General features: G+C 46.6%; 1 protein-coding gene and 1 pseudogene across 13 annotated transcripts in view; one reads left to right on the forward strand and one right to left on the reverse strand.

Annotated features, from left to right (window-relative positions):
- The first annotated feature begins 5,186 nt into the window (after nt 1-5,186).
- RGS20 (regulator of G protein signaling 20) overlaps nt 5,187-23,728 on the forward strand; it is an 81,568-nt gene continuing 63,026 nt past the window's right edge. Inside the window, exons 1-2 of one of the 13 annotated variants that reach the window (XM_034966088.3) lie at nt 5,187-5,222; nt 5,535-5,879. In XM_034966088.3, coding sequence (XP_034821979.1) covers nt 5,202-5,222; nt 5,535-5,879 — 366 coding nt within the window. In that variant the 5' untranslated portion in view covers nt 5,187-5,201. The other 12 variants (XM_003823247.5, XM_034966091.3, XM_034966092.3 and 9 more) reach the window with 12 other exon arrangements.
- LOC106635023 (ubiquitin-ribosomal protein eS31 fusion protein-like) lies at nt 13,229-13,914 on the reverse strand (annotated as a pseudogene).

Consider the following 23,728-nt stretch of genomic DNA (forward strand, 5'->3'; position numbering starts at 1 on the left):
TGCTTAGTTCTTACAAATAAACAAGTGAATATATACTATGTCAGATGGTGACAAGTGCTATAGAAAAAAAGCTGTATTGCAGAGAGGAACTGTAGAGGAAGAAGAGATCTCAAAGGCAGGGTGGAATCATTCATGTAGTTCCTTGAGAACTAGAGTAAGGATTTTGGATTTTACTCTGAAATGAGAAGTCAGTGGAAAGTCTGGAGCTGGGATGGGTGCAGTGGCTCACACCTGTAATCCCAGCCCTTTAGGAGGCCGAGGAGGGTGGATCACTTGAGATCAGGAGTTCAAGACCAGCCTGGCCAACATGACGAAACCCTGTCTCTACTAAAAATACAAAAAATTAGTTGGGCGTCATGGCACACACCTGTAATCCCAGCTACTAGGGAGGCTGAGGCATAAGAATTGCTTGAAGCCAGGCGGTAGAGGCTGCAGTGAGCCCGGTGATCCAACAAAGCAAGACTCTGTCTCAGAAAAAAGAAAAAAGAAAGAAAGAAAGAAAGTCTGCACCTGTAGAGTGACATTTTCAAGGATAAATGTTTTGAAGGATAACTTTGGCTTCGGTGTTGAGATGAGACTATGACAGGAAATATGGCAAAGGGAAGGAGAAAGATCAGTGAAAGGTGTGCATTAGTCAAGGTTCCCCAGAGAATCAGAAGCAATAAGGGGTGTGTGTGTGTGTGTGTGTGTACGCGCGCGCGCGTGCGTGCATCTGTGTGTTACATGGGGAGAGATATACTTTAAGGAATTGGCTCATGTAATTGCGGAGGGTGTCAAGTCTGAAATCTGTAGGGCAAGCCAGCAGGCTGGAAATTCAAGTAAGAGCTGATGTTGCAGTCTTCATTCTGAAGTCCACAGGACAGGACAGAAAGGTTGGAAACTCACTCAGCGTTTCCATGTTGCAATCTTGAGGCCAAATTCCTTTTGAGGTAGAATCTACTCCATGCCTCTTCTTAGCCTCTGGTGGTTTGCTGTCAATCTCTGGCATTTCTTGGGCTGTGGATGCATCAACCCAATTTCTGCCTTACATGGCATTCTCTCTGTGTGTATATGTGTGTCGAAATTTCCCCTTTGTATAAGGACACCAGTAATACTGGAATAGGGTGGCCTTCATCTTACTAATTACATCTGCTGCAATGCTATTTCCAAGTAAGGTCATATTCCAAGGTACTAGGGACTAGAATTTTAATATGTAAATTTTGGGAGGTGCAAGTCAACCTGTAACACAGGGTAACAGCTGTGAATATGAAGTAGTTGGATTTGGCCAGAGAATTTTAAAAAGAGAGTCTGGGATACTCCAATGATGTTTTTCACCTAAACAAAAATAGTTAAACTTCCCATTTGCTGAGCTGGTGAAGACTGCAAGAGGAGAAAGTTTGGAGAAGAATAACAAGGGCTCAGTTTTTTATATAATAAGTTTTCAAAGCACCATCTCCAGCAGGGCATAGTGGCTCACACCTATAATCCCACCACTTTGGGAGGCCAAGGTGGGAGGATTACATGAGGTCAGAAGTTTGAGATCAGCCTGGCCAACATGGTGAAACCCCATCTCTACTAAAAATACAAAAATTAGCTGGGCATGGTGGCACATGCCTGTAATCCCAGCTACTAAGGAGGCTGAGGCAGGAGAATCGCTTGAACCCAGGAGGTGGAGGTTGCAGTGAGCCGAGATCACACCACTGTACTCCAGCCTGGGCAGCAGAATAAGACTCTGTCAAAACAAACAAACAAACAAACAAAAAAAACTAAAAAACACCATCTCCTACCCTAAGTCCCTTACTTGGCTAGTAATACCTATGGCGAGAACAGAGGACCCAGTTATCTCTGCAGAAGCAGGGCAGACAGAGCCTTTGAGTGTTTCCCTTCTCTAGACATACAAGTCATCTAAGTAGCTCTCATTTCTGGCCCACTCCACTTCCCTTTCCAGCCCTTCCTCCCTCGTTATCATTGCCTCCATTACACAACATCTCCTTATGACATCTCCATGTAAGCCTTAGGCATAAATACATTTTAAAAGTTATTAAAAGAATGGAACAAGTCAGAACTGATTATGAGCTGCAGAAATATTCTTTTTAAGAGTTGTATGTTCACAAGGAACATTAAGATTCTGAAGGAACCTTAATAATAGAAACATATTATGAAGAGTTGGGTTCACCTCAAGTTAATATTAACCTGTGACTCTAATAGCCAGGATCTGTTAGCTTATTTATATTGCCACCTTTCAATCTGCATAATTTATGGTCAATGCAGGGAAAGATTTGCCTTTATAGTTTTCACTGTCAGCTAGATTCTTCCATCCAAGTGGAAGAATTACATTTCCAAATAACAGAAAGTTAAAATGTATAATGTGACTAAACTACAGCAAAGTGGAACTTAAAAATAAAGTTCAGGAGAAAATAGGTCATTTCATAAAACTAACTTCAAATTCTATTTGAACTGTGACTTTAATTCTAAAGAGTCTCAGAAATTTTTGGTACAGGAGTCATTTATTCTGCTATGGATATTTCCTTTATGAAATGCTGCTATTTAAGCATGAATGAAAACCTTCCATTTGAAATGGGCAAGACATTGTTCATACGGATTTAGGCGGTGGCGATTTTCGTCTGCATAAAGGCATTCTGGTTGCTGTTCAGTAGCCAACATGATTGATTAGGGAAGTGGTGGTTCAATCAGAATAAAGTATTCCCCAAGTATTCTGGATCCCTAAGGACCAGTGCTTCCAGGAATACGGTACTGATGATTCCATTTTGTGGCTATTTTTTGACAGTCCTCAGACTGTCAAATAGAATCTGGCCTAAAAGGAGGACAAGGCTCTCTGAAGTGCAGCCCTTCGGGCAGCTGAAGGTCTTTCTGCAGATAACTTTTCTCAGATCGAATTTTTTGGCTACATTGATACTCTTCGGCTCTGTCCTTGCCAGAAGTTCGGAAGGATTCCAGCGCCCCACACCTTGCTTCATTCACCCTCATCCCCTCCCCTAACTGGAGAAGCCGCTGGGTCCCGCGCCAGGCTCGCGGTGGCTTCAGAGTAGCAGGGGAGCAGGCGGCTGATCCGGAGGCCAGTGTGGGGCCGGCAAGCGGTGACTGTCTCCAGAGGAGCAAAGGAGCCGAGTCTTGTTTTTCTTGGATCAGGTTTGGGACTTTTATTCTGTCTGACCATTTCCACCACTTGCCTCACAAGAGTCTCTGTCTCGAAGCACAGGACCGAAGCAAAATGCCTAATGAAGCGTGCCTGAGGAAGGGGCAGGGGCTTGCAAGTGACTTGGGAAAAAGGACTGGGGCGAAGGGAGAAAGGAGGTTACGAGTTCGCACGTTCTCACAAAACCATTTGAAAACATGAGCTGGAGACGCCAAATTCTGGGACCCACGAAAGGCCTTTGGAGCTCGCTCGGGCTCCTCGAAGTTGGGCGTGCGTCGCAGAACAGTGCTGGGAGCTCTCTTTCAGCATTTTCGGCTTTGTTCAAGCCCTTGCGTAGGGTCGGGAAGGCCGTGGGTGGGCTCAGTCAGGCTTTAGGTCGCCAGGAACCCGGTTGGTCCTCTCTCGACTTCTTAGCGTAGGGTCCCGCCGGCCCTGGCGCCCGTGGCCGCCGAAGTTCCCGCCCTCGCCGAGGGCCCTCGCTCCGGAGTGGGGCGCAGACGCGGCCGCCGGCCCGCAGTCCCCCGCAGGTGCCGCCCAGGACTAGCTGCCCGGCGGAGGCCGAGCACGCTTGGCGGCAGCTGAGCCTCCACCCCAAGCCCCAGCCGGAGGGGCGCGTCCCCTGTCCTCCTCCCGAGCGAGACGAACGCTCAGCAGCTCGTTCCCTGGGCGCCAAGACCGATTTCCAAGTCGCCCACTTTCCCCCTCGAGGGAGCTGTTGGCGCTTCTCCAGAAGCCTCCTCGGCTCCCAGCTCCAGCCCCTAAAATAAAAGCACCTTGCCAGAGAGCGGGGGAGGGGAGCAGCTGAACGAGGAGAATGAAAATACTGGAAGAACGACCCCATTCTCCAGGAAAAGGTAATGAGGGGAAGTGAAACAGTGTGAACTTACTCGGAAATGCAAACCGAGTTCAACTCACCCAGGAGCAAACAAACGACAGCAAGACAAATCAGCCACCGCACTCGCGGCTTCCCAGAAAGGGCCTCATGAATGAGAATGGGTTGCTAGGTTTCCTTCCCTCTCTCCTGACAATCGCTTCCCACAAGACTTCCACCGCCGAAAGAATACAGGCCGGGCCTGGTGACTGCGGAGTGAGGGAACCGCGCCAGGCCCACGAGGCCGCCCGCGACCGCTCCCGCCTTCAGGACCCTGGAGAGCGGCCGCCGCGCCCCTGGGACCCACGCCCAACCCAGAACACCCGCGCTCGCCTCCCGCGCCTCACCACCCCAGCACTTTATTCGCTGCTTCCCGCCTCCACCTTCATTTTTTTTGGCAACCACCGCTCTTGTTTTTCGCAGACAGATTAAATTGTTTTTTGTTTGGCATGAGGGGGTGTTTGGATTGGCCGAGCTACAATGCGGTTTGTAACTACACTAAACGTTAGTGTACCAAGAAACTAAGAGCGTCTCAAAGATGACAGTCTGAACGAGGCAGGTGACCTTAAAAAAGCCACTGAGTTCAACCCCTTTATAAATGAACTCAAAAAATAAAGAGACATTCCCAAGGTTAGCCATTAAGTTAGTGGCAAGGTTGAGTGTAGAACCGTGGGTTTCTGACTTCTAAACTAGTGCTTCCCTCCACTTTCCGAAAGAAAAAAAATACTTCATTGCTTAGGTCTCCTAAGCAACAAGTGGAAGTTGGAAAGGCCGGTGTTCCCGGGAATAAGAAGGACACATGGAGTTTGGAAAGGAGGTCTGCAGAGGGTTCACTTGTAGTAGCAGCCCTAACGTGGAATCCCGGTGTCCCCGGCTCCACGCAACATACCTACAGCCGCACTGGCCAGTCCCTTTTTCCAACCAGCCTGTGGAGGGTCTGAGGCCCTTCAGCCACCTTCAGCCACTATCTGGACCTTCCATAGACAACAATCCCAATAGAATCTAGTAGCCAAGGCCAACTCTGTGCCTCTGGCAGGCAGAGCCCTGGGCACTTAGGGAGATGGGAAAGGGCAGGGGGAACAAGGGAAGACCAGAGAAGGGAGGGGAAGAGCAACAGTTACAAAAGTTAACTAAGATTTTCATCCAAATTCTGAAGAACCAGGCGATGTGAACACAGACCCTTCTGCATACTGCATGTCACATTCAGCGCGCATGGTAGTCCCCTGGGAATGTTACCATGCAGATTCCGATGCATTGGCTGGGTGGGGCTCAAGAGTCTTTATTTCTAACAAGCTCCTAGGTGTTGGCGAAGCTGCTGGCCTACGGACCACACTTCAAGTAGCACGGAGTTAGGAAATACAGGAGTGGGAGGGGAAAGAATCTAACTATAGGCCTTTCCTTCTGTTTTCACCGACCTTCTCTTGCACCCCCAAAGTAACGCTTCAAAATTCTGTAGTAAAGAGCCCCATCTAAGCGGCCGGACACCACAGTAACCGTATGCTGGTTTTGTTTCTCTCTCCCCACCAGTCCTTCCCGCCTGCACAGCTCCCAGACTCGCCCGCCGTCCCGAAGCTGTTCGGCCTCCTTTCTAGCCCGCTTTCCAGCCTCGCAAGGTTCTTCTCTCACCTTCTCCGGCGACCCCCTCCCGAGGCTCCCCGGAGGCGCCTGGACTTCTCCCCCCTGCTTCCCGCCCTGCCAGCCGCCCGGCTCTCGAGGGGGCACGAGGAGCTGCCTGGCCGCCTCTCGCTCCTGCTCGGGGCGGCGCTAGCACTGCCCGGCCGACCCTCGGGGGGTCGTCCGCTGAGGCCCCCCCATCCGGTAGCCAAGCCCAGGGAGGAAGACGCCACCGCTGGGCAGAGCTCGCCCATGCCGGTGAGTACCTTGGTCTCCACTACGCCCCACACCCAGCCTCCCCAGGACACCAGCCTCTCCCGATTCTTCCTAACCCCAACTGACCCGCTCCGCTGGGGTTAGCAGTAGGGAGGGTGGCAAGGTCGGGAAGGCCGGGACGTGGCTGGGCAAGTCCTAGGATGGGACACTGGCGGCTCCCGGGACACCGCCCCTACCCGCGGGAAGACACTCCAAGCTACTTTTTCCTGGGCCATTTCCTTTCCAGGGTCCAAGAAAACGGGAGGGAGCCCTCGCTCTTCCCCGAGGCTGCCTTTCAAACTCTCAGCGTGTCGCTCTCCTCCCCCTACTCCGAGCCTCCCCCAGACGCGCCTCCGCCTGCTCCCAGCGCTCGCTCTCCCACTCCCCTGCCCTCTCGGCAGGCAAGGGAGGAAATGACGTGATGTTATTTTTGTGTCAGGTCAGTTTCCAGCTTCAGCTTAGCCCTCCGGGCTCCAGGGAACTAACCCCGCGGCCCCACCGGGTCCCACTCCCGAAGGGACGCTGCGGGCTACGGGGACACGCGGTGCTGCGAGTCTGGAGAGCTGGGCGGCTGGGTTCCCCCTCCCGCTGCCCCCTGGTCTACTCCTCTCCCCGGACTCCGGAGTCCCTGGAGAAGGGGACGCGGAGGGCGACTGCCGAGGGTCTCAGCGGGATCCGGAGTCAGGGGTTAGTTACCCCCCTTATCCCCCGCTCGGTTGCTGGGTGGGGCCTCCGCGCTCTGGCTAGCTGGGAGGGGGCGAGGGCCGCTTTCCAGGGCGGGAAGACCGGAGGCCTAGGCTGCGCCGGGGTGGGGCGGGGACAGAGCTCAGAGAGGCGCCCCGGGCCGGGGAGAAGGTAGGGGGCTGCCCTCCAGAGACGGGCAGTCCACAGACGCGAAGCTCTGGGGACCAAGCGCCCCTTCCGTGCCCGCCGCCCACCCCCGCTCCTTCCTCCCGCTCCCTTCATTCACAAGGTCCGAGCACGCAGTCCAGCACACTCTAGTCTCGCTCGGCCCCGCGCGCCGAGGGGAGGCGATGACACAGAGGGCTTCGCGGACGCCCTCTACGCGCGCCTGGCTTCGCATCCACACTCTTGGGACTTGCTAATGCGGGGCTGGAGCAGTGGGGCTGCGGCCGGGGTGGAGGTCGCGCCCCGCGTGGGGCCTCGGGGGTACCCCTAGCACCCGCGGCGGTGGAGTGCGCCGCCGCTGGAGGGAGGCGAGACGTGGGATTGCCCGGCCGGGTAAAGGGAGTGAGGGGGCGGGGAGGAGGCAGAGCAAGGGGAGGAAGAGGCCGGGAGAAGAGGGCTAGAGCAAAGACCGAGAGCCGGAGAAAGGCGAAAGGCGCGGTGAGCAATCGCCGACGTAGAGAGGGCAGCCCTTGGCGCTGCAATATTGAGAAGGCACCCGCGGGACGCATGCGCACGGCGGACGGAGGCGAGCCGGCCGGGGCTTCCTCCCCGGCCGGCAGGGTGGACGGTGGGCTCGTGAGTATCCCAGTTCCTCGACCTCTCTTTCTTCGTCTCGGGCTCGCCCTGAGGCTTCGTGCTGGAAAGTGGCCGAGGCTGGGGGGGGCGCGCCGCTCGTCCGGACCTCGGGGTGTCGCCGTTGCTGCGGGGCGGGAGGCGGTGCGAGTCGGGGGTTCCTTCCCGCAGTGCGAGTTTGGGGGAGTGGGGCTGCGAGTGCGTCCGCGTCCGAAGAGGGTCATCGCGCCACCAGGATCAATATGTCCCGGGCCTGCCAGGGCGTCCGCGATTCCACCTCTGCGGCCTCGCGTCGGTGTCTTGGTGGGGAACGCGGGAGTCTAGTCTTTAGACCCTAGAAATCGCATTGACCACCCGAAGCGTATTTCGGAAAGACCAGGCGGGTGGAAGCGTCGGCGTTCTCACGGGATAGGGAAAGGACAAGGAAGGGGCTGGGCGCCCGGGGCAGGTGGTTTGAGCGCCGCTGGGAAGGGTAAGGAGACAGAGCCTCCTGGAATCGTAGCGCCTCCTTTTAGGAGAAGTGCAACCAGGGCAGGGGCACCGAGGGGCAGGGTGAGGAAGTGGACGCCCCACGCGTGGACCCTAGAAGACCGACTAGGTATGGGCGTTTACTCGGAGCCTCTGTTCACGCTCTTGAAAACCGAATGAACAGAGAAGTGCCCTCCACCCTTCGCCTGCGCCAGGGCAGTTAACGTGCAGGCGCCGCCGGGATTTTCCTGGAACAAACCGGGGCACTTGATCTTCCGCACCCTCGGAGCTGCCCTGGGAAGTCGAAACAAGTCTGGGCGCCCGGACTGCGGAGACTGGAAAGCAGGGGGCGGAGGGCGGGAGACTGGGGGCGGGAGGTGGAGGTGCAGGCTGCAGCTGGGGACCAAGGTGGGCGTTGGAGGGGAGGGTCTGTGTGCGCGGCTGTCCTCCAGCGCTGGGGGAGCGGACGGGCCAGGGGCCTCTAGGGAAGCGGCGCTCCGGGACAGGGGTGGCTTTCCCGTCTCTGTGTGGTCGGCGATCCCCCCACCCAGCTCCGGCGGAGGAGCCCTGAGAGAAGCGGCTAGCTGAGAGTGGGGTGGGCGTTTTGGGGAAAGGTTTGCGTGCGCTGCGGCCCTACCGCTGCTAGAGAAGTGGGCGAGAGAGAGTGGGCGCCGGGAGGGGGTCTATAGGCGCCGCGACCTACCCCATCTCCCTCCACGCTTGTGGGGGAGTGAGTGGGGAAGGGGCTTTGGGAGAGGCGGCGCGCGGGCACTGAGGTGCATCGTGAGCTTCCCGGACTTGACAGCATCAAAGGAAGATCCTGGCGAGCAGCCAGGGCCAGCGAGCGACCCCAGCAGCAGGGACGCGGCCGTGCAGAGAGCTCGCGGACAGGCGAGGGGGATCCCAGGGGAGCAGCTGCTGCCCACGGGCCACGGGCGATGCACGGAGTGGAAAAGTGAACGTGGTCTACAGGATTTCTATCCGGAAGGTGGAGAGCGCTACAGGGGAATCTCCTCGATTCCTGTCCGTCTCGTAATTTGGCAAAAGCTCGCGCCACTGCCCTCCGGCCTGGGCGACAGAGCAAGACTCCGTCTCAAAAAAAAAAAAAAAAAAAATGGCAAAAGCCTATCGCTCTTTGTTGAACTCCCCACGTTCCCCAGTCACCTGGCTGGGGTTCGTTGGTGTCAAAACCCCAGCCTTGGTGCCCTCGGTGCCAGCAGGACCCTCGCCCACTGGCTAGCGGAATCAGGCACCTGCACGCGGGCTCCTCATTGCCCCGGAGTGTGGGGAGGAAGGGGCTTCTGCATCAGTCTCCAGCCACCCTCCTTGGGACACAAGTGGCAGGGCCCTGGCGTGGCTTGGCTTCATTTCATTCCTAGTGGCTCCAAACCGTGGAATTGACTAAACAAATGTTCAAATTCGCAAAACGGTCTGACTTCCTCCCCAAACTTGACAAGGACATTTCTAGTGAAATTACTCTATCTGTAAGTTTTTTGGCACAACCATAGTTTGCAATTTACTATTTTTGTTAAAATATTTTTTCTCCAAACCTAATTTTTTGGGGGGTCTCATCCTGTTTATCTTCTGTTCATTAAGTGACATCTTTCTTTCTTTTTTTTTTTTTTTCTTTGAGACTGAGTTTCGCTCTTGTTGCCCAGGCTGGAGTGCAATGGCGCGATCTCAGCCCACTGCAACCTCCGCCTCCTGGGTTCAAGCGATTTTCCTGCCTCAGCCTCCCAAGTAGCTGGGGCTGGGATTACAGGCATGCGCCACCACTCCTGGCTAATTTTTTGTATTTTTAGTGGAGACGGGGTTTCTCCATGTTGGTCAGGCTGGTCTTGAACTCCCGGCCTCAGGTGATCCGCCTGCCTCCGCCTCCCAAAGTTCTGGGATTACAGGAGTGAGCCACCGCGCCTGGCCATAAGTGACGTCTTTCTTATCACGTATGAGAGGCAGTGTTGCCAAACCAGTGGGAGTCTTGAGCTCTGTAACTGGGTTCAGATCCCAACCTAACTGCATAACCTTGGACTAGTTACTTATCCTCTCTGGGCGTTAGTTTCATCATCTGTGAAATGGGGGTAATAAGAGCACCTACCTCGGCAGCTCAGCAGAGCACGGTGGCTCACTCCTGTAATCTCAGCACTTTGGGAGGCCGAGGCAGGTGGATCACCTGAGGTCAGGAGTTCTAGACCAGCCTGGCCAACATGGTGAAACCCCATCTCTACTAAAAATACAAAAATTAGCCGGGTGTGGTTGCTGGCGCCTGTAATCCCAGCTACTCTGGAGGCTGAGGCAGGAGAATTGCTTGAACTCAGGAGGCAGAGGTTGCAGTGAGCCGAGATGGAGCCACTGCACTCCAGCCTGGGCAACAAGAGCAAAACTCTGTCTCAAAAAAAAAAAAAAAGAGTATCTACCTAATGTGCTAGCTGACAGCATTCAGTAAATTAATAACATAGAGCTCTTATAACGGGATGGCACATACCAAGCAAAAGCTGTTATTACTATTATTATATTGATGCTAAATTGGCTAGACTTCAAACTATAAATAAGATCAGTAACAATGCATATTTTTGTATATTATAAAGAGTATGCATAATGAAACACATGTCCGTCATCCAAATTAGAAAAACAGTCTTTTTTTTTTTTTTTTTTTTTTTGATACTGGGTCTCACTCTCTCACCCAGGCTGGAGTGCAGTGGCACGACTGAGGCCCACTGCACCCTTGAACTCCCAGATTCAAAGGATCCTCCCACCTCAGCCTCAGGAGTAGCTGAGACTTAAGGTGCCTGCCACCGCACCTGGCTAATTTTTTAATTTTTTATAGAGACAAGATCTCGCTGTGTTGCCAGGGCTGATGAACAGCCAGTTTAAGAGAATCTGAAAATGTACCTTAGGAGCTTGAAGTGCTAACTTGTCTGAGATCACTGTAAACGTTTTAGCTGAAACACCCCTTATATAAAAAATACAGAATGATGAAAATCAGGTTACTTATTCTACCTCCTTCGTTTTACAGATGAGGAAACATTCAGAGAGGTTAAGGGTCTGGGCCAGAGATCTCCAGCTAATTAGGGGCCAAAATAGAATGAAGACTTCTGACTCATTCCCCAGGGCTCTTACACACCACACTGCTGATTTCCTGTTTACTACGGATTAATGAACTGTTAACAGATAGTATAAATAAGGAAAAAGTGTACGAGCATGTGCTATCTCTAGCACCAAGAAGGACCAGGCAGTCATGTCGTGGCTACTGTTGTCCCACAGCTTTATCTTGGTCCCTCACATTATAAGACATGACCACATGACTCGCCTCAGGTAAGGTAAGGTCACAGATCAAGCTATTGTCAGAGCCAGCATTAGCATTTTAGGCACCACTTGGGTATACATTTGATTGCATCTTCTATTAATCTCTTGTAGCAGTTTTAGAAATCATTTTTGAGCTTTTCTTGAATTCTTAAAATATCCTTCCAGCTGGCTTTGAAGGTCTTTCCTATAAGAAAGCCTTTTAGAAAAGGCCTTCAAAATTACACAGAAGGAGATTTTATTATTCTAGATTTTATGGACTAGCGAGAGTAAAAGAGAAAAGCTTTCGTATTTTAATGCAGTAGCCTGTAACTGGTTTCATTCCAGGCACTTAAGTATCAATTCCTGAAATCCTGCTGTTCTTTTATTTCCGCATGTGGGCATCTAACCACATTCACCTTCCATGGACAGATGCAGATAGTGGCTTAAAGGTCCAGCCCTCACATCAACAGTTTAAGAATTATACGGCAGAGGCCGGGCGCGGTGGCTCACGCCTGTAATCCCAGCACTTTGGGAGGCCGAGGCGGGTGGATCACGAGGTCAGGACATCGAGACCATCCTGGCTAACGCGGTGAAACCCCGTCTCTACTAAAAAATACAAAAAATTAGCTGGGCGTATTAGCGGGCGTCTGTAGTACCAGCTACTCGGGGGGCTGAAGCAGGAGAATGGCGTGAACCTGGGAGGCGGGGCTTGCAGTGAGCCGAGATTGCGCCACTGCACTCCAGTCTGGGCGACAGAGGGAGACTCCGTCTCAAAAAAAAAAAAAAAAAAGAATTATACGGCAGAGCCTTTCTAGTGAACATCTGGTCTTACAAAGTTATTTATAGGGATGGTGTGTCTTCCAGGGAAGGTACTTCTAGGAATTCTGCCTGCATCCTTGAAAAAGGAAACCATGGTTTCTTCCAGTGTGTGAACTGGATACTGAGTATCTTACTCTTTTTTTTTTCTTTTTTTTTTTTTTTTGACTCCAAGAAACCTCTTGCATGAATACCCCACTCTTGAATACTTTACATCTTGGGATACTTACTACATGTTCTTAGACAGAAGGACAGGACATTAAGAAGGGAGTGACTTTCTAGCATGCTCCCAAGCCAGTTTGGCAGAACTTAGTTTTGAAATCACATGTGTCAAGTTAGGTCCCAATATGATTATAATGTGAATCACTGTCCAATTGGGAATATTTCAGATTGGTTTTCAGTGCACCACCAGGTGACTCACAATGTGAGCTTCTATTCAAACAAGTACAGTGTCAGTCAGCAACTAATAGGGCTCACTCTGAGTCAGAGCTTAGCATTTAGTACAATAAGTGGGAGTCACTGACTACACGGCACCATCTGAAATGGTCCCTGAATGTTACTTTGCGCAGCTAGCTCAAGAGTTAAGGCGACGCTGCTTGGAGTGAGTCAGTTCATAGTACAATTGAATGGGCTCTTGGAGAGGCCATTCACAATCAAGTTTGATGTGGATGAGTGCTCAGAGTAATATTACATGATTATAAATTCATGGAGTAGATTACCTTGATTCTAATCCAGCTGATTAGAGTCTAGCTATTTGCATAGGGAATCACTTGTGAAATATGAGTAATATGCTCTGTTGCCCAGCAGTGATATTTTACATGAGTTATTTCAATAGTTATTAAAGCCAGTTGACCTTTCTGATTTTCAAAGCTCAATTTCTAGTTACGCATTTATTTTATTCTAAAGTGTAAAATCCTTTTCATATGAGCATTTGGGTTTTAGGCAAAGGCATCTCATGCAAAGTTATCTGATAGCTTGGCTTCCTGAGGTGCTGGGTTGTACAGTGTGCACCTCCGTCCAACAGTGAAGGAGTGGAGAACGCCCTGCTATCTGGTTTGTCTACATTTGTGCCCCTCTGAAGCTGACTGAATTGTGGTTGTTCAAGGCTAGAGCACAAGTTTGTACTGCTGCTCTTAGACTAAGGACACCAGGGACTTTAACCCTTTTAGGGCTGAATGGCTAGAATCAACACTTATACAGCTGCTGAATTTTTGCAACAGTGGAAAGAATTATGCAACCTACTCCTTACCTCACCCTTATAATGGACTTTTATGTCTCAGGGTGGGGTGATAATGAGATTTAAGGGACTCGTAGATTTCTTTCTTTCTTTCTTTTCATGTCTTTTATTAACTAATACACAATGACTTGTCTTCTGGTTTGTTGAAGCAATAAATCAGACAACATTTGCCACAATAATGCCTGTCAGAGTGGCTGGCCATAAAAACTCCAATACCACATTCATCTGAAGGGCACTCCCAGCGAAGGCCACTAATTCTGCCATTTTCATCCACCTTATAGTATTTCAGGACACCCACTTCACCTTCTTTCTCTTATGCTTATTCTTGGGAGTCGTGTAAGATTTCTTCCTAGTTTTAGCACTACCATGAAGTCTCAACACAAGATAAAAAGAGTAAATTCCTTTTGAATGTTGTAGTCAGAGAAAGTACGTCCATCTTCCAGTTACTTGCCAGCTTCCAGTCACTTGTCTTTGCTGATCAGGAGGAATTCCTTCTTTATCCTGGATATTGGCCTTTACATTTTTCTGTTGTATCCAAGGGTTCAGCCTCTAGGGTGATGATCGTCCCTGTAAGGATTTTTGGAAAAATCTGCATTTTGGTGGAGGCTCCACCTGAGGTTGAGGGAAATGAAGAGATGGGTTAGACTGTGGACACAAGAGAGCTGACACAGGAGAGGGTGCTGGCCAGAGAGCAGCCCAAGAACACACGCCCATAGATTTCTTAATTTGTATAAAAGTCGTGTTGATAATTAATGACAGGAAGTCATTATCCAGAGAACTCAGATTAGACTACTGTTAAAAAGTGGTGGCTCACGCCTGTAATTCCCACACTTTAGGAGGCCAAGACGGGTGGATCACTTGAGCCCAGGAGTTCCAGACCAGCCTGGGCAACATAGTGAAACCCTGTCTCTTAAAAAAATGCAAAAAGTTAGCTGGGTGTGGTGGTGCACACCTGTAGTCCCAGCTACTTGGGAGGCTGAGGCTGGAGAATCACCTGAGCCTGGGGACACTGAGGTTGCAGTGGGCCATGATCTTGCCTCTGCCCTCCAGCCTGGGCAACAGAGTGAGACCCTGACTTAAAAAAAAAAGGTATATGTATATTTTTCTCTATTCATCTTTTGATGACTCCAGAAGAATCTTACATGTATGGGGTCTTCCATTATATATTCATTGTGTTTTTACAAATATTTATTTCTAGTGACTACCCAGATATAATTCATATATCTCCTGCCATAAAGAAAGGTATAGATATTTATTTGCATTTAAGGGGGACTTTACATACAGAGTTTAATTCTTCCTGACTTACTATAATCCCAGCAAATTTCAGTTGTTAGGACTGTTTAATGAATTAGAGTATTTCCAAAACTGAAACAAAGTTTTTCTGTGTTTGTTAGGTTTCAGTGAGGAGCTATTTGGTATTTTTGTGAGGTTTATGACAGCTTTTAACTTCATTTACTTGAGTTATAACTTACAGTGAAGTTTACACATCTTAAGAGTACAGCTTAGTAAACTTTATGTAAGTGTACCCCCACAGAACCACCATTTAGATCAGGGTTTCTCACCTCAGCACTGTGGAAATTTGGGGTTGAACAACTCCTTATTGAGGGGGGCTGTCCATTGCCCTGTAGGATGTTTAGCAGCATCCCTGATCTCCACCCACTGCATGATCCAGTAGCACCCCTCCCTGGATGCCATGACCAAAAATGTCTCTAGACATTGCCAAGTGTCCTCTGGGGCCAAAATCACTCACCATGGCTCTAGATGAAGATATAGGATATTTTCAGCCCCCTGTGCTCTCCCAAAGATTCCATCTCGCTTCCTTCCATTCAGGACTCCCACAGGTAACCACTTTTATAACTTCTTTCACCATATACCAATTGTGCCTGCTTTTAAACTTCATATGGAATTAAACAGTGTATAATATTTGCATCTGGTTCTTTAGCTCAGCATTATGTTTTTGAGATTCATTTGTTGTTGTATGTATTATTATTTTTTAATGCTGTGCAGCGTTCGTTTGTGTGAATACACCACAGTGTATTCCATTCCACTACTGAAGAAATTTTAGTTGTTTCCAGTGTGGAGCTATTATGAATAATGCTAATATGAACATTCTCATTCATGTCTTTTGATGAACTTATTTCCTTTGGGTATATGCCCAGGATAAAAATTGTTGGGTAATAAGTCCAGTGTATGTTTAGCTTTAGTAGATACTGCAAAACTGTTTCATAGTCCAAATCAGTTTACATCCATCCCCACCAGCAAAGTGTGTATTGCTTCACATCCTCACCAGTACTTAGTATTGTTTGCCCATTTAACTTTAGTCATTCTGGTGGCTGTGTAGTGGTATCTCGTTATGGTTTTAATTTGTATTTCCCTGGCTACTAATGATGTTAAGCATCTTCTTATATGTTTTTGGGTCAAGTCATTTGTATATTTTCTATTTAAAATGCCTCTACAAGCCTTTGGCCCATTTTTCTTTTTCTTTCTTTCTTTCTCTCTCTTTCTTTTTTTTTTTTTTTTTTTTGAGACAGGGTCTCACTCTGTTGCCCAGGCTGGAATGCAGTGGCACAATTAGCCGTGAAGCTGAGACTATAGGTGTCCACCACCACACTCAACTAATTTTTTTATTTTGAGTATTGGGAAGGGGTAGAGATGGGGTTTCACCATGTTGCCCAGGCTGGTCTTGAACTTCTGTTTGGCCCATTTTTCTATTGTGCCACTGATCTTTTATTATTGTCACAGTTCTTTATATATTCTGGATACAAGCCATCTGTCAAAATTCTGTGTGTGTGTGTGTATGTGCACGCGCTGCAAATCTCTTCTTCCAGTCTGGCCTGCCTTTACACTCTCATTCCATTATCTTTTGACTTTCATAGTTTCTGTTGGAAAGTTACGCTTCTTTGAAGGTAGCATATTGTTATCCTCATAAAGTTTTTCTCTCATTTTTGACTTACCACAGTGAATATAATGTGCCTATATGTGGTTTTCATTTTATTTATTCTGCTTTGGGTTAACTGAGCTTCTTGTATCTGTGGATTGACGTCTTTCATCAACTTTGGAAATTTTTCACTCAATATCTCTTCAAATATGGCTTTGTCTGGTTTTCTTTCTTTCTCTCCTGCTTCTGGGACCCAAATCATACATATGTTAGACTTTTTCCTTCATGTCTCTTATTGTCTTATCTGTTTTGTTCATTTCTCATCTCTTTCTGCTTCAATTTGAATATTTTCTGTTGCCCTGTGTTTTAGTTAATTAAGCTGTCTTCCTCTGTGCCTAAGTCTTCTGTCAAACCATCTAGTGAGTTATTAATTTCAGAACTTGTTTTCTTCTAAATGTAGTATGCCAATTTGATTCATTTTAATACATTTAAATTATCTGATGAAATTTCCCATCTTTTCATCAGTTTAGTCCATCTAATTCTTATCTACTAAATCCAATGAGATCATCTGTGTGCCTGTATCCATTTTTTTATTCATCACATTTTTATCTCTCTTCACATATCTAGTAATTTTTATTATATGTAGACATTGTATATAAAGAAACTGTGTAGGTTCTGGTAATTTCTTCCACCAGCAAGGATTGAATCTCCCTTGGAGGGATTTCCTGTCTAAGGATGAAGGACTGAAGGGCTGATCACTTCAGGCCAGCAGGTATTAGAATGGGTCAGATCTGGTAACAGTTTTGGGGGTTTTTTTGTTTTGACATGGAATCTCCCTCTGTCACCCCTAGAATGGAGTACATTGGCACCATTATAACCTAGAATTCCTGGGCTCAAGCAGTCCTCCCACTTCAACCTCCAGAGTAGCTGGGATTACAGGCACTTGCCAATTCACCTGACCATTTTTTACAAATGTTTTGTAGAGATGGGGTCTCGCTATGTTACCCAGACTGGTGGCTGCAGTTTTAATAAGATTTAGCTAATGCCCAGTTCTTTCTTGTTCCTTGGGAATTTTCTCTTGGATTCCAGAATGAAAGCCTGATGGACTTCTATCTCCTTGGTCTCAAAAGAATGGAAGACTCAGTCTTGCCTTCAGAGGTTTTAAGTTTGTTCTTTGCCTCCACCTTCCCCATATGGCCGCCACATTTGATAAATGTGTTGTAGGACCCAGCCATGTGTTTGAGGAAGGCCTTGTTACTGAAGGGGACTTGTTCTGCCACATGAGAAAAGAGTCCCTTTATGTCCACAGCTTGTGCTAACGGTCAGCAAAAGCCCTCAGAAAAAAAACAGCTAGTGACAGACAGCTCAGCTTGGAAGAACTCTCTTACTCAGAAATTCTAGTTTATATAATCTTTTTGCTTTCACAGTTCTCTGATGACTTTAGAAATGTAATTTCACTTATTTATCTGAGTTTTTTTAGTTATTGCATAAGAATAGTGATTTGGGCCAGGCGCAGTGGCTCATGCCTTTAATTCCAGCACTTTGGGAGGCCAAGGTGGGTGGATCACTTGAGGTCAGGATTTCGAGACCAGCCTGGCCAACATAGCAAAATCCCATCTCTACTAAAAATGCAAAAAAATTAGCCGGGTGTGGTGGCATGTGCCTGTAGTCCCAGCTACTCAGGAGGCTGAGGCAGGAGAATCGCTTGAACCCAGGAAGCAGAGATTGCAGTGAGCCAAGATCATGCCAGTGCACTCCAGCCTGGGTGACAGAGCAGGACTCTGTCTAAAAAAAAAAGTGATCTGCCTTGACCTATTGACATTTTTCTTGAATTAATTTTCTGTGTATTACATTGTTATCTTTCTTTTATATCATTTGTTTCCAATGTAATTCAGAAAATGTGTATTTTAAAATTTGCCATTTGTGAGTGTAAAATGTAACACATGTTTTGTCAGTTTGAAAACACTGGAAAGAAAAGAAGTATGTTATAATTTTTGCAACTCTTTTTTGTTTTGTTTTGTTTTGTTTTGTTTTTGGTCAGTCCCTTCATCTAGGCAGCCTAGGCCCAGATTTTTTTTTAATTATTATTATTATTACACTTTAAGTTTTAGGGTACATGTGCACAATGTGCAGGTTAGTTACATATGTATACATGTGCCATGCTGGTGTGCTGCACCCATTAACTCGTCATTTAGCATTAGGTATATCTCCTAATGCTATCCCTCCCCCCTCCCCCCGCCCCACAACAGTCCCCAGAGTGTGATGTTCCCCTTCCTGTGTCCATGTGTTCTCATTGTTCAATTCCCACCTATGAGTGAGAACATGCAGTGTTTGGTTTTTTGTCCTTGCGATAGTTTACTGAGAATGATGATTTCCAATTTCATCCATGTCCCTACAAAGGACATGAACTCATCATTTTTTATGGCTGCATAGTATTCCATGGTGTATATGTGCTATATTTTCTTAATCCAGTCTATCATTGTTGGACATTTGGGTTGGTTCCAACTCTTTGCTATTGTGAATAGTGCCGCAATAAACATACATGTGCATGTGTCTTTATAGCAGCATGATTACACTGTTGGGACTGTAAACTAGTTCAACCATTGTGGAAGTCAGTGTGGTGATTCCTCAGGGATCTAGAACTAGAAATACCATTTGACCCAGCCATCCCATTACTGGGTATATACCCAAAGGACTATAAATCATGCAACTCTTTATGCTTCAGATTGCAGTTATGTAATGTAAAAAGCATGAGTATTGGAATGAAAGAGAACTAGGCTCAAACTTTGACTTTGATCATTAGTTTTGTGAGCCTCTGAATTTGAATGTGTATAGCGGTGATAAGAATACTTGCTTTAACGTAATACATGTACAGCAGAGGGTTCAAGAGAGTATCAGTAAGTGGTACCTCTTGCCAATATTCTCCTAATATTTATCATTATTTTAAGCCCCTGACCATGTATAATTTGATTTTAAACATTTATATTTTGATATATTTCTATTTGGTACAGTTTCTAAAATTTTCACCATTTGAACAATGTTCTTTTAAAAAAAAACTTAATATAAAAGACCTGTACCATGACTTAATATCTAGGAAAAATATTACTGATAAGTTTATGAATTCATATTTGGCCTAATCTTTGTCACTTATAGACCTCCAAAAAATGACCTCCTGAAACTGAAGAATTTAGATAAAATTTAGTTGCAGAAAGAATTGCATTCAGAATAGTCACTCTCAGTAAAATCCACATTTAACTACTTCGTGTTATATCAAGTAGGGCTTATAATAAGATATTGGCAATAAGAGAACAATATTAAAAAATATTAAGAAAAGGCTAACAGTGTTTTCTGGAAAGAATAGCTGGTTGACCTTTGCAGAGGAAAGTCTATGTGGAGACTGTAATTTTAACATTATCTCCATGAATGATTTAAATATAATTAATTTTCATATTAGATTTCCTGTTGCCAAGTTGCTCTTTTATTTTGACTACGGCATTTGCTTCTTGAAAAAAAATACTATATTAATATATAGAAATAGTTAGATTCTACTCTAAAGCTGAGATGAAAATAGTAAACCTGGAGGCGGAGTAGCAGGACTCTCCTGACCTGGGCCAGGAGGACAGCACTGATGTGTGTGTCCCCAAGGCCTTGGACTTATCTCAGTCTCACCTGTCATCTCACTCTTATTATCTCAGCCTTTAGTTCCTTACTGTGATGACAGCCAGCTTCAGTGACATCCGGCTTTGCTCTCTGACCTCCGTATTCTGAGGACTGCTCTCCTTACCATTTGTGGGCAGATTTAAGTCAAGGCACAAGAGTGAGGGGATCTAGTTATGCAACAACCTGAAATTTATCAAATTCTCACTAGAGCTAAGTTTTTGCCAAACACATAAGTTGCCTTCGGCCCCTTGAGTGACTGGTTAGGCCGTGCTGTTCTTTTGGCAAAATGAAATACTTATTAACAAAAACACCAGAACATCATAACCAGACCACATAGAATAAATTTGGCTTAAAGGATGAAAGAGTACTAAGAAGTATAAAAAGGATAAAATTATGCAAAATCTAGTAAAGCGAAAAACTCACCTGAGCATGTTAAACAAATGTCATAAACTAAACAAAAGGCTTTATTTCTTTTCTTTATCTTCTAGTGATCTGTGTTCAAAATCATGAAGGCATTTATGAAAAGTATAAATACTAACTTAGATAAAACATTTGTTAAAATCTATCAAATCTGGTCTGATAATTAGGAGGCTACATATAGCTTATATTTTCTTAATTGAAACAGGTCCCCTATGTGCCTTTTTACCCGATACGTTAGTATGGAGGTTTTTGTCCTGGGTCTCTGTGTCCAACTGCCTTATTTTGTCTCACTGAAAGGTTATAAATTGCTATGGTTCCCTGCGAAGAGTCCAAAGCGCATAACCACTGAACATTTCAAGTCTGAAATTTCTTCAATTTTAGATCTGTTTGTTCAACATATCTACTATTTGACACTTCACACCAAGGGGGAGGGAGATCTAAAATTCAGTAGATATTTTGGTGCAAACTGTAGAAAACTAAAACCTCGAGGAGCAGAGATTCTCCCACACACATCCTAGGAACTGCAGACAAAAACATTCTGTCAGCTTAGCCCAGAGAACTGACTTGGGAATGCTAAGGCCCTGTGAGACAAAGTAATGTGCTGGAGTTTCTATTAGCCCACTCGAATCAACAGCAGACCTTCTGGGAAAAGGACTCCAGAAGACTTCACTGATGGGCCTACACAAATAATCCAAATCCATCGAATCTGGCCCATGTGCAGCTGTGGTGTGAGGGGCACAGTTCTGTGGGGTGACAGATGCATCCATGCCTTGAACCACATGATCTAGATTCAAGTCTGTTTGGGGCTGACTGAATGTCAGGCACATTAGGCAACCTCCCTGAAGCTGAGTTTTCCCTATTAATAAATGGGATCTCAAAATCTCCACAAAATCATTTCAAATATTAAATGTAAGATGTGATACATTTGCTCATGTAAACATAAGGGAAAATTGTGCAATATTTAGACCCTGATAGAGTTTGGATTTTTTCTAGTGTCAGGATTTGCCATTGAAGCCCACAGGAGGGGACTAACAGGATCTGGATTCTATTTTAAAACAGTTAGTAAATATTTTAGGCTTGTGGGTCATTGCAACTACTCAACTCTGCTACTGTAGCAGAAAGCTGTGCGGGGAGAGGGAAGGAGGTGGATATGGGACTTATTGTAGCCATCGAGACAAGAGATGGGGCCGCCAGCCTAGGAGAAGTAGCGGGGATGCGGTGCAGGCCTGGCGTGAGTCCTGGAGATGCAGTGAGCTTGCTAATGAGTGATGCATGAGGAATCAAGGTGACTTCTTGATGTAGGTGGATGGTGGCACCTTGTGTGGCCATGGAGAAGACAGGAGGTGAAACAGAGGGGCTGGAGGAGGAGATGCAAGATGCCGTGTTAGACCCTAGAGTTGTCCAGGAGAGCTCCAACTGTGGTGCCAGGCAGCTGGTTGGATCTGTGTGTATGGCAGCCAGGGAATGGCCTGGGCTAGAGGCAGAAATGTGGATTCATTAGGCTCTGATGATGTGCAGCCTGCTGTGCTGTGGTACGCTAAATGATCATGAAGTTATGGTGGGAAGCCTTGAAAATAATCAGTAGGATCTTACTACTTTAGAATCTGCGCTTCCTTTTCTCAATTATCCATAAACAGTCTATGAAGAATTTCTGTTTATGACAGGGGTCAGCAAACAAGGCACAGGGCCACCTCCAGCCCTCTGCCTGCTTTTGTATGCTCTGAACACTAATAATAGTTTTTCTTTTTATTCCTTTTTTTTTTTTTTGAGACAGGGTCTTGTTCTGTTGCCCAGGCTGGAGTGCAGTGGCGGGATCTCGGCTCACTGCAACCTCTGCCTCCCAGGTTCAAGCAGTTCTCTTGCCTTAGCCTCTTGAGTAGCTGGGACTACAGGCACCCGGAACCATGCCTGGCTAATTTCCTTGTATTTTTAGTAGAAATAGGGTTTCACCATGTTGGTCAGAGTTGTTTCAAACTCCTGACCTCAAATGATCTGCCCACCTTGGCCTCCCAAAGTGCTGGGTTTACAGGCATGAGCCACGACGCCCAGCCAAGAATGGTTTTTACATTTTTTAATTGTTGGGAGAAAAAGTCAGAAGAATAAGGCCAGACATGATGGCTCATGCCTGTAATCCCAGCACTTTGGGAGGCCAAAGCGAAAGAATCTCTTGAGGTTGGGAGTTTGAAACCAGCCTGGGCAACAAAGCAAGACCCTGCCTCTGCAAAAAGTAAAAAATTAGCCAAGTGTGGTGGCATGAGCCTTAGTCCCCGCTACTCAGGAGGCTGATGCAGGAGGATCACTTGAGCCCAGGAGGTTGAGGCTGCAGTGGGCCGTGGATTGCACCACTGCACTCCAACCTGTGTGACAGAGTGAGACGCTGTCCCCCCCAAAAAAAGAAGAATATTTTGTGACACATGAAAATTTTACAGAATTCAGATTTCAGCATTCATAAAGATTTATTGGAGCACAGCCATGCTCATTTGTTTGATGTTTGAGCTGCCTTTGTGATATAGAGGCAGAATTGAGTAGTTGCAGACAGACCAGGAGGCCTGCAAAGTGTGCAGTATGTATGCTCTGGTCCCTCACTGAAAACATTTGTCTACCTCTGGACTATAGCATAAATATAAGTGTGGGGTATATTTCCTACAAATATAAGTTTTTGTAGGAAACAATCTGTATGAAAGTAAATATGACGTTCAAGCAATGACAGTTTTATTTCTTATAGAATAGTCTACTCTTTAAAAAAATTTCAAAAGACAGACCAGAAAACCAATTAAAGGCAATCTCCTATAGGAAATAAAATCAAAGGACCCAACTTAAGATTCCTTTGGGTATGCACTATTTCAACATTCAGCATTTTCATATTAACAGGAAAACTTAGCAGCAATTAACAAGCCCCAAAAGGACTAATGAAGAAGGACCACAGGGAAATAATATGCACAAAGGTTTTGTGGCTGAGAGAGCTCAGATGGCTTTCAGAGATTTCAAATTACTTACAGCTTGAAAGCTTTAAATAGAATAGGAGCTTGCTATTTCATACCATTATCACAGAAGAATCATCCCAGGATAAAAAATTCTAATAATGGACACAAGACAAAGTTTGAGGAGCCAATGCTACTGTCCACAGGGGATCATAGAGAATTTTCTATGGGCAAAAGTGGAATTTGTGAAAAAAGAAATGTAGAGGGAAAATTTGCCCAGACATTCCTGTAAGAAGTAGAGAAAGCTAGTTAGTCACTTATAAACACATCTTTTGTACATTTTTATCCTTAATTTGCATGTACGTTGACACATTTCATAACCCATCTGCTGTAATTGATGGAGAGGAAGTTCTTCAGCAAATATTCATCCAGGCCTAATGTCTGTTAAGATTTGTGCCCAGCAGAAGCAGACTGGTCTAGGGCTGCCCTGGCAGACTGGACCAGACTAGAGGTGGATTCCTGCAGCACTGGGTAAGGCCCTGCTCTCACTTGTGGTCAAACTTGGATGCCCTGTCCATAAGAGTTTCCTTAGTTCCAGCTAATAATTTAGGGGCAATGGTATGAAGCATCAGTAGAAATGTTATTCATTAAAGACAGTTCAAATAAAAATGAATGTTACTTTTAAGGA

Source organism: Pan paniscus, chromosome 7 (assembly GCF_029289425.2).
Source record: "Pan paniscus chromosome 7, NHGRI_mPanPan1-v2.0_pri, whole genome shotgun sequence".
NCBI lineage: Eukaryota > Metazoa > Chordata > Mammalia > Primates > Hominidae > Pan > Pan paniscus.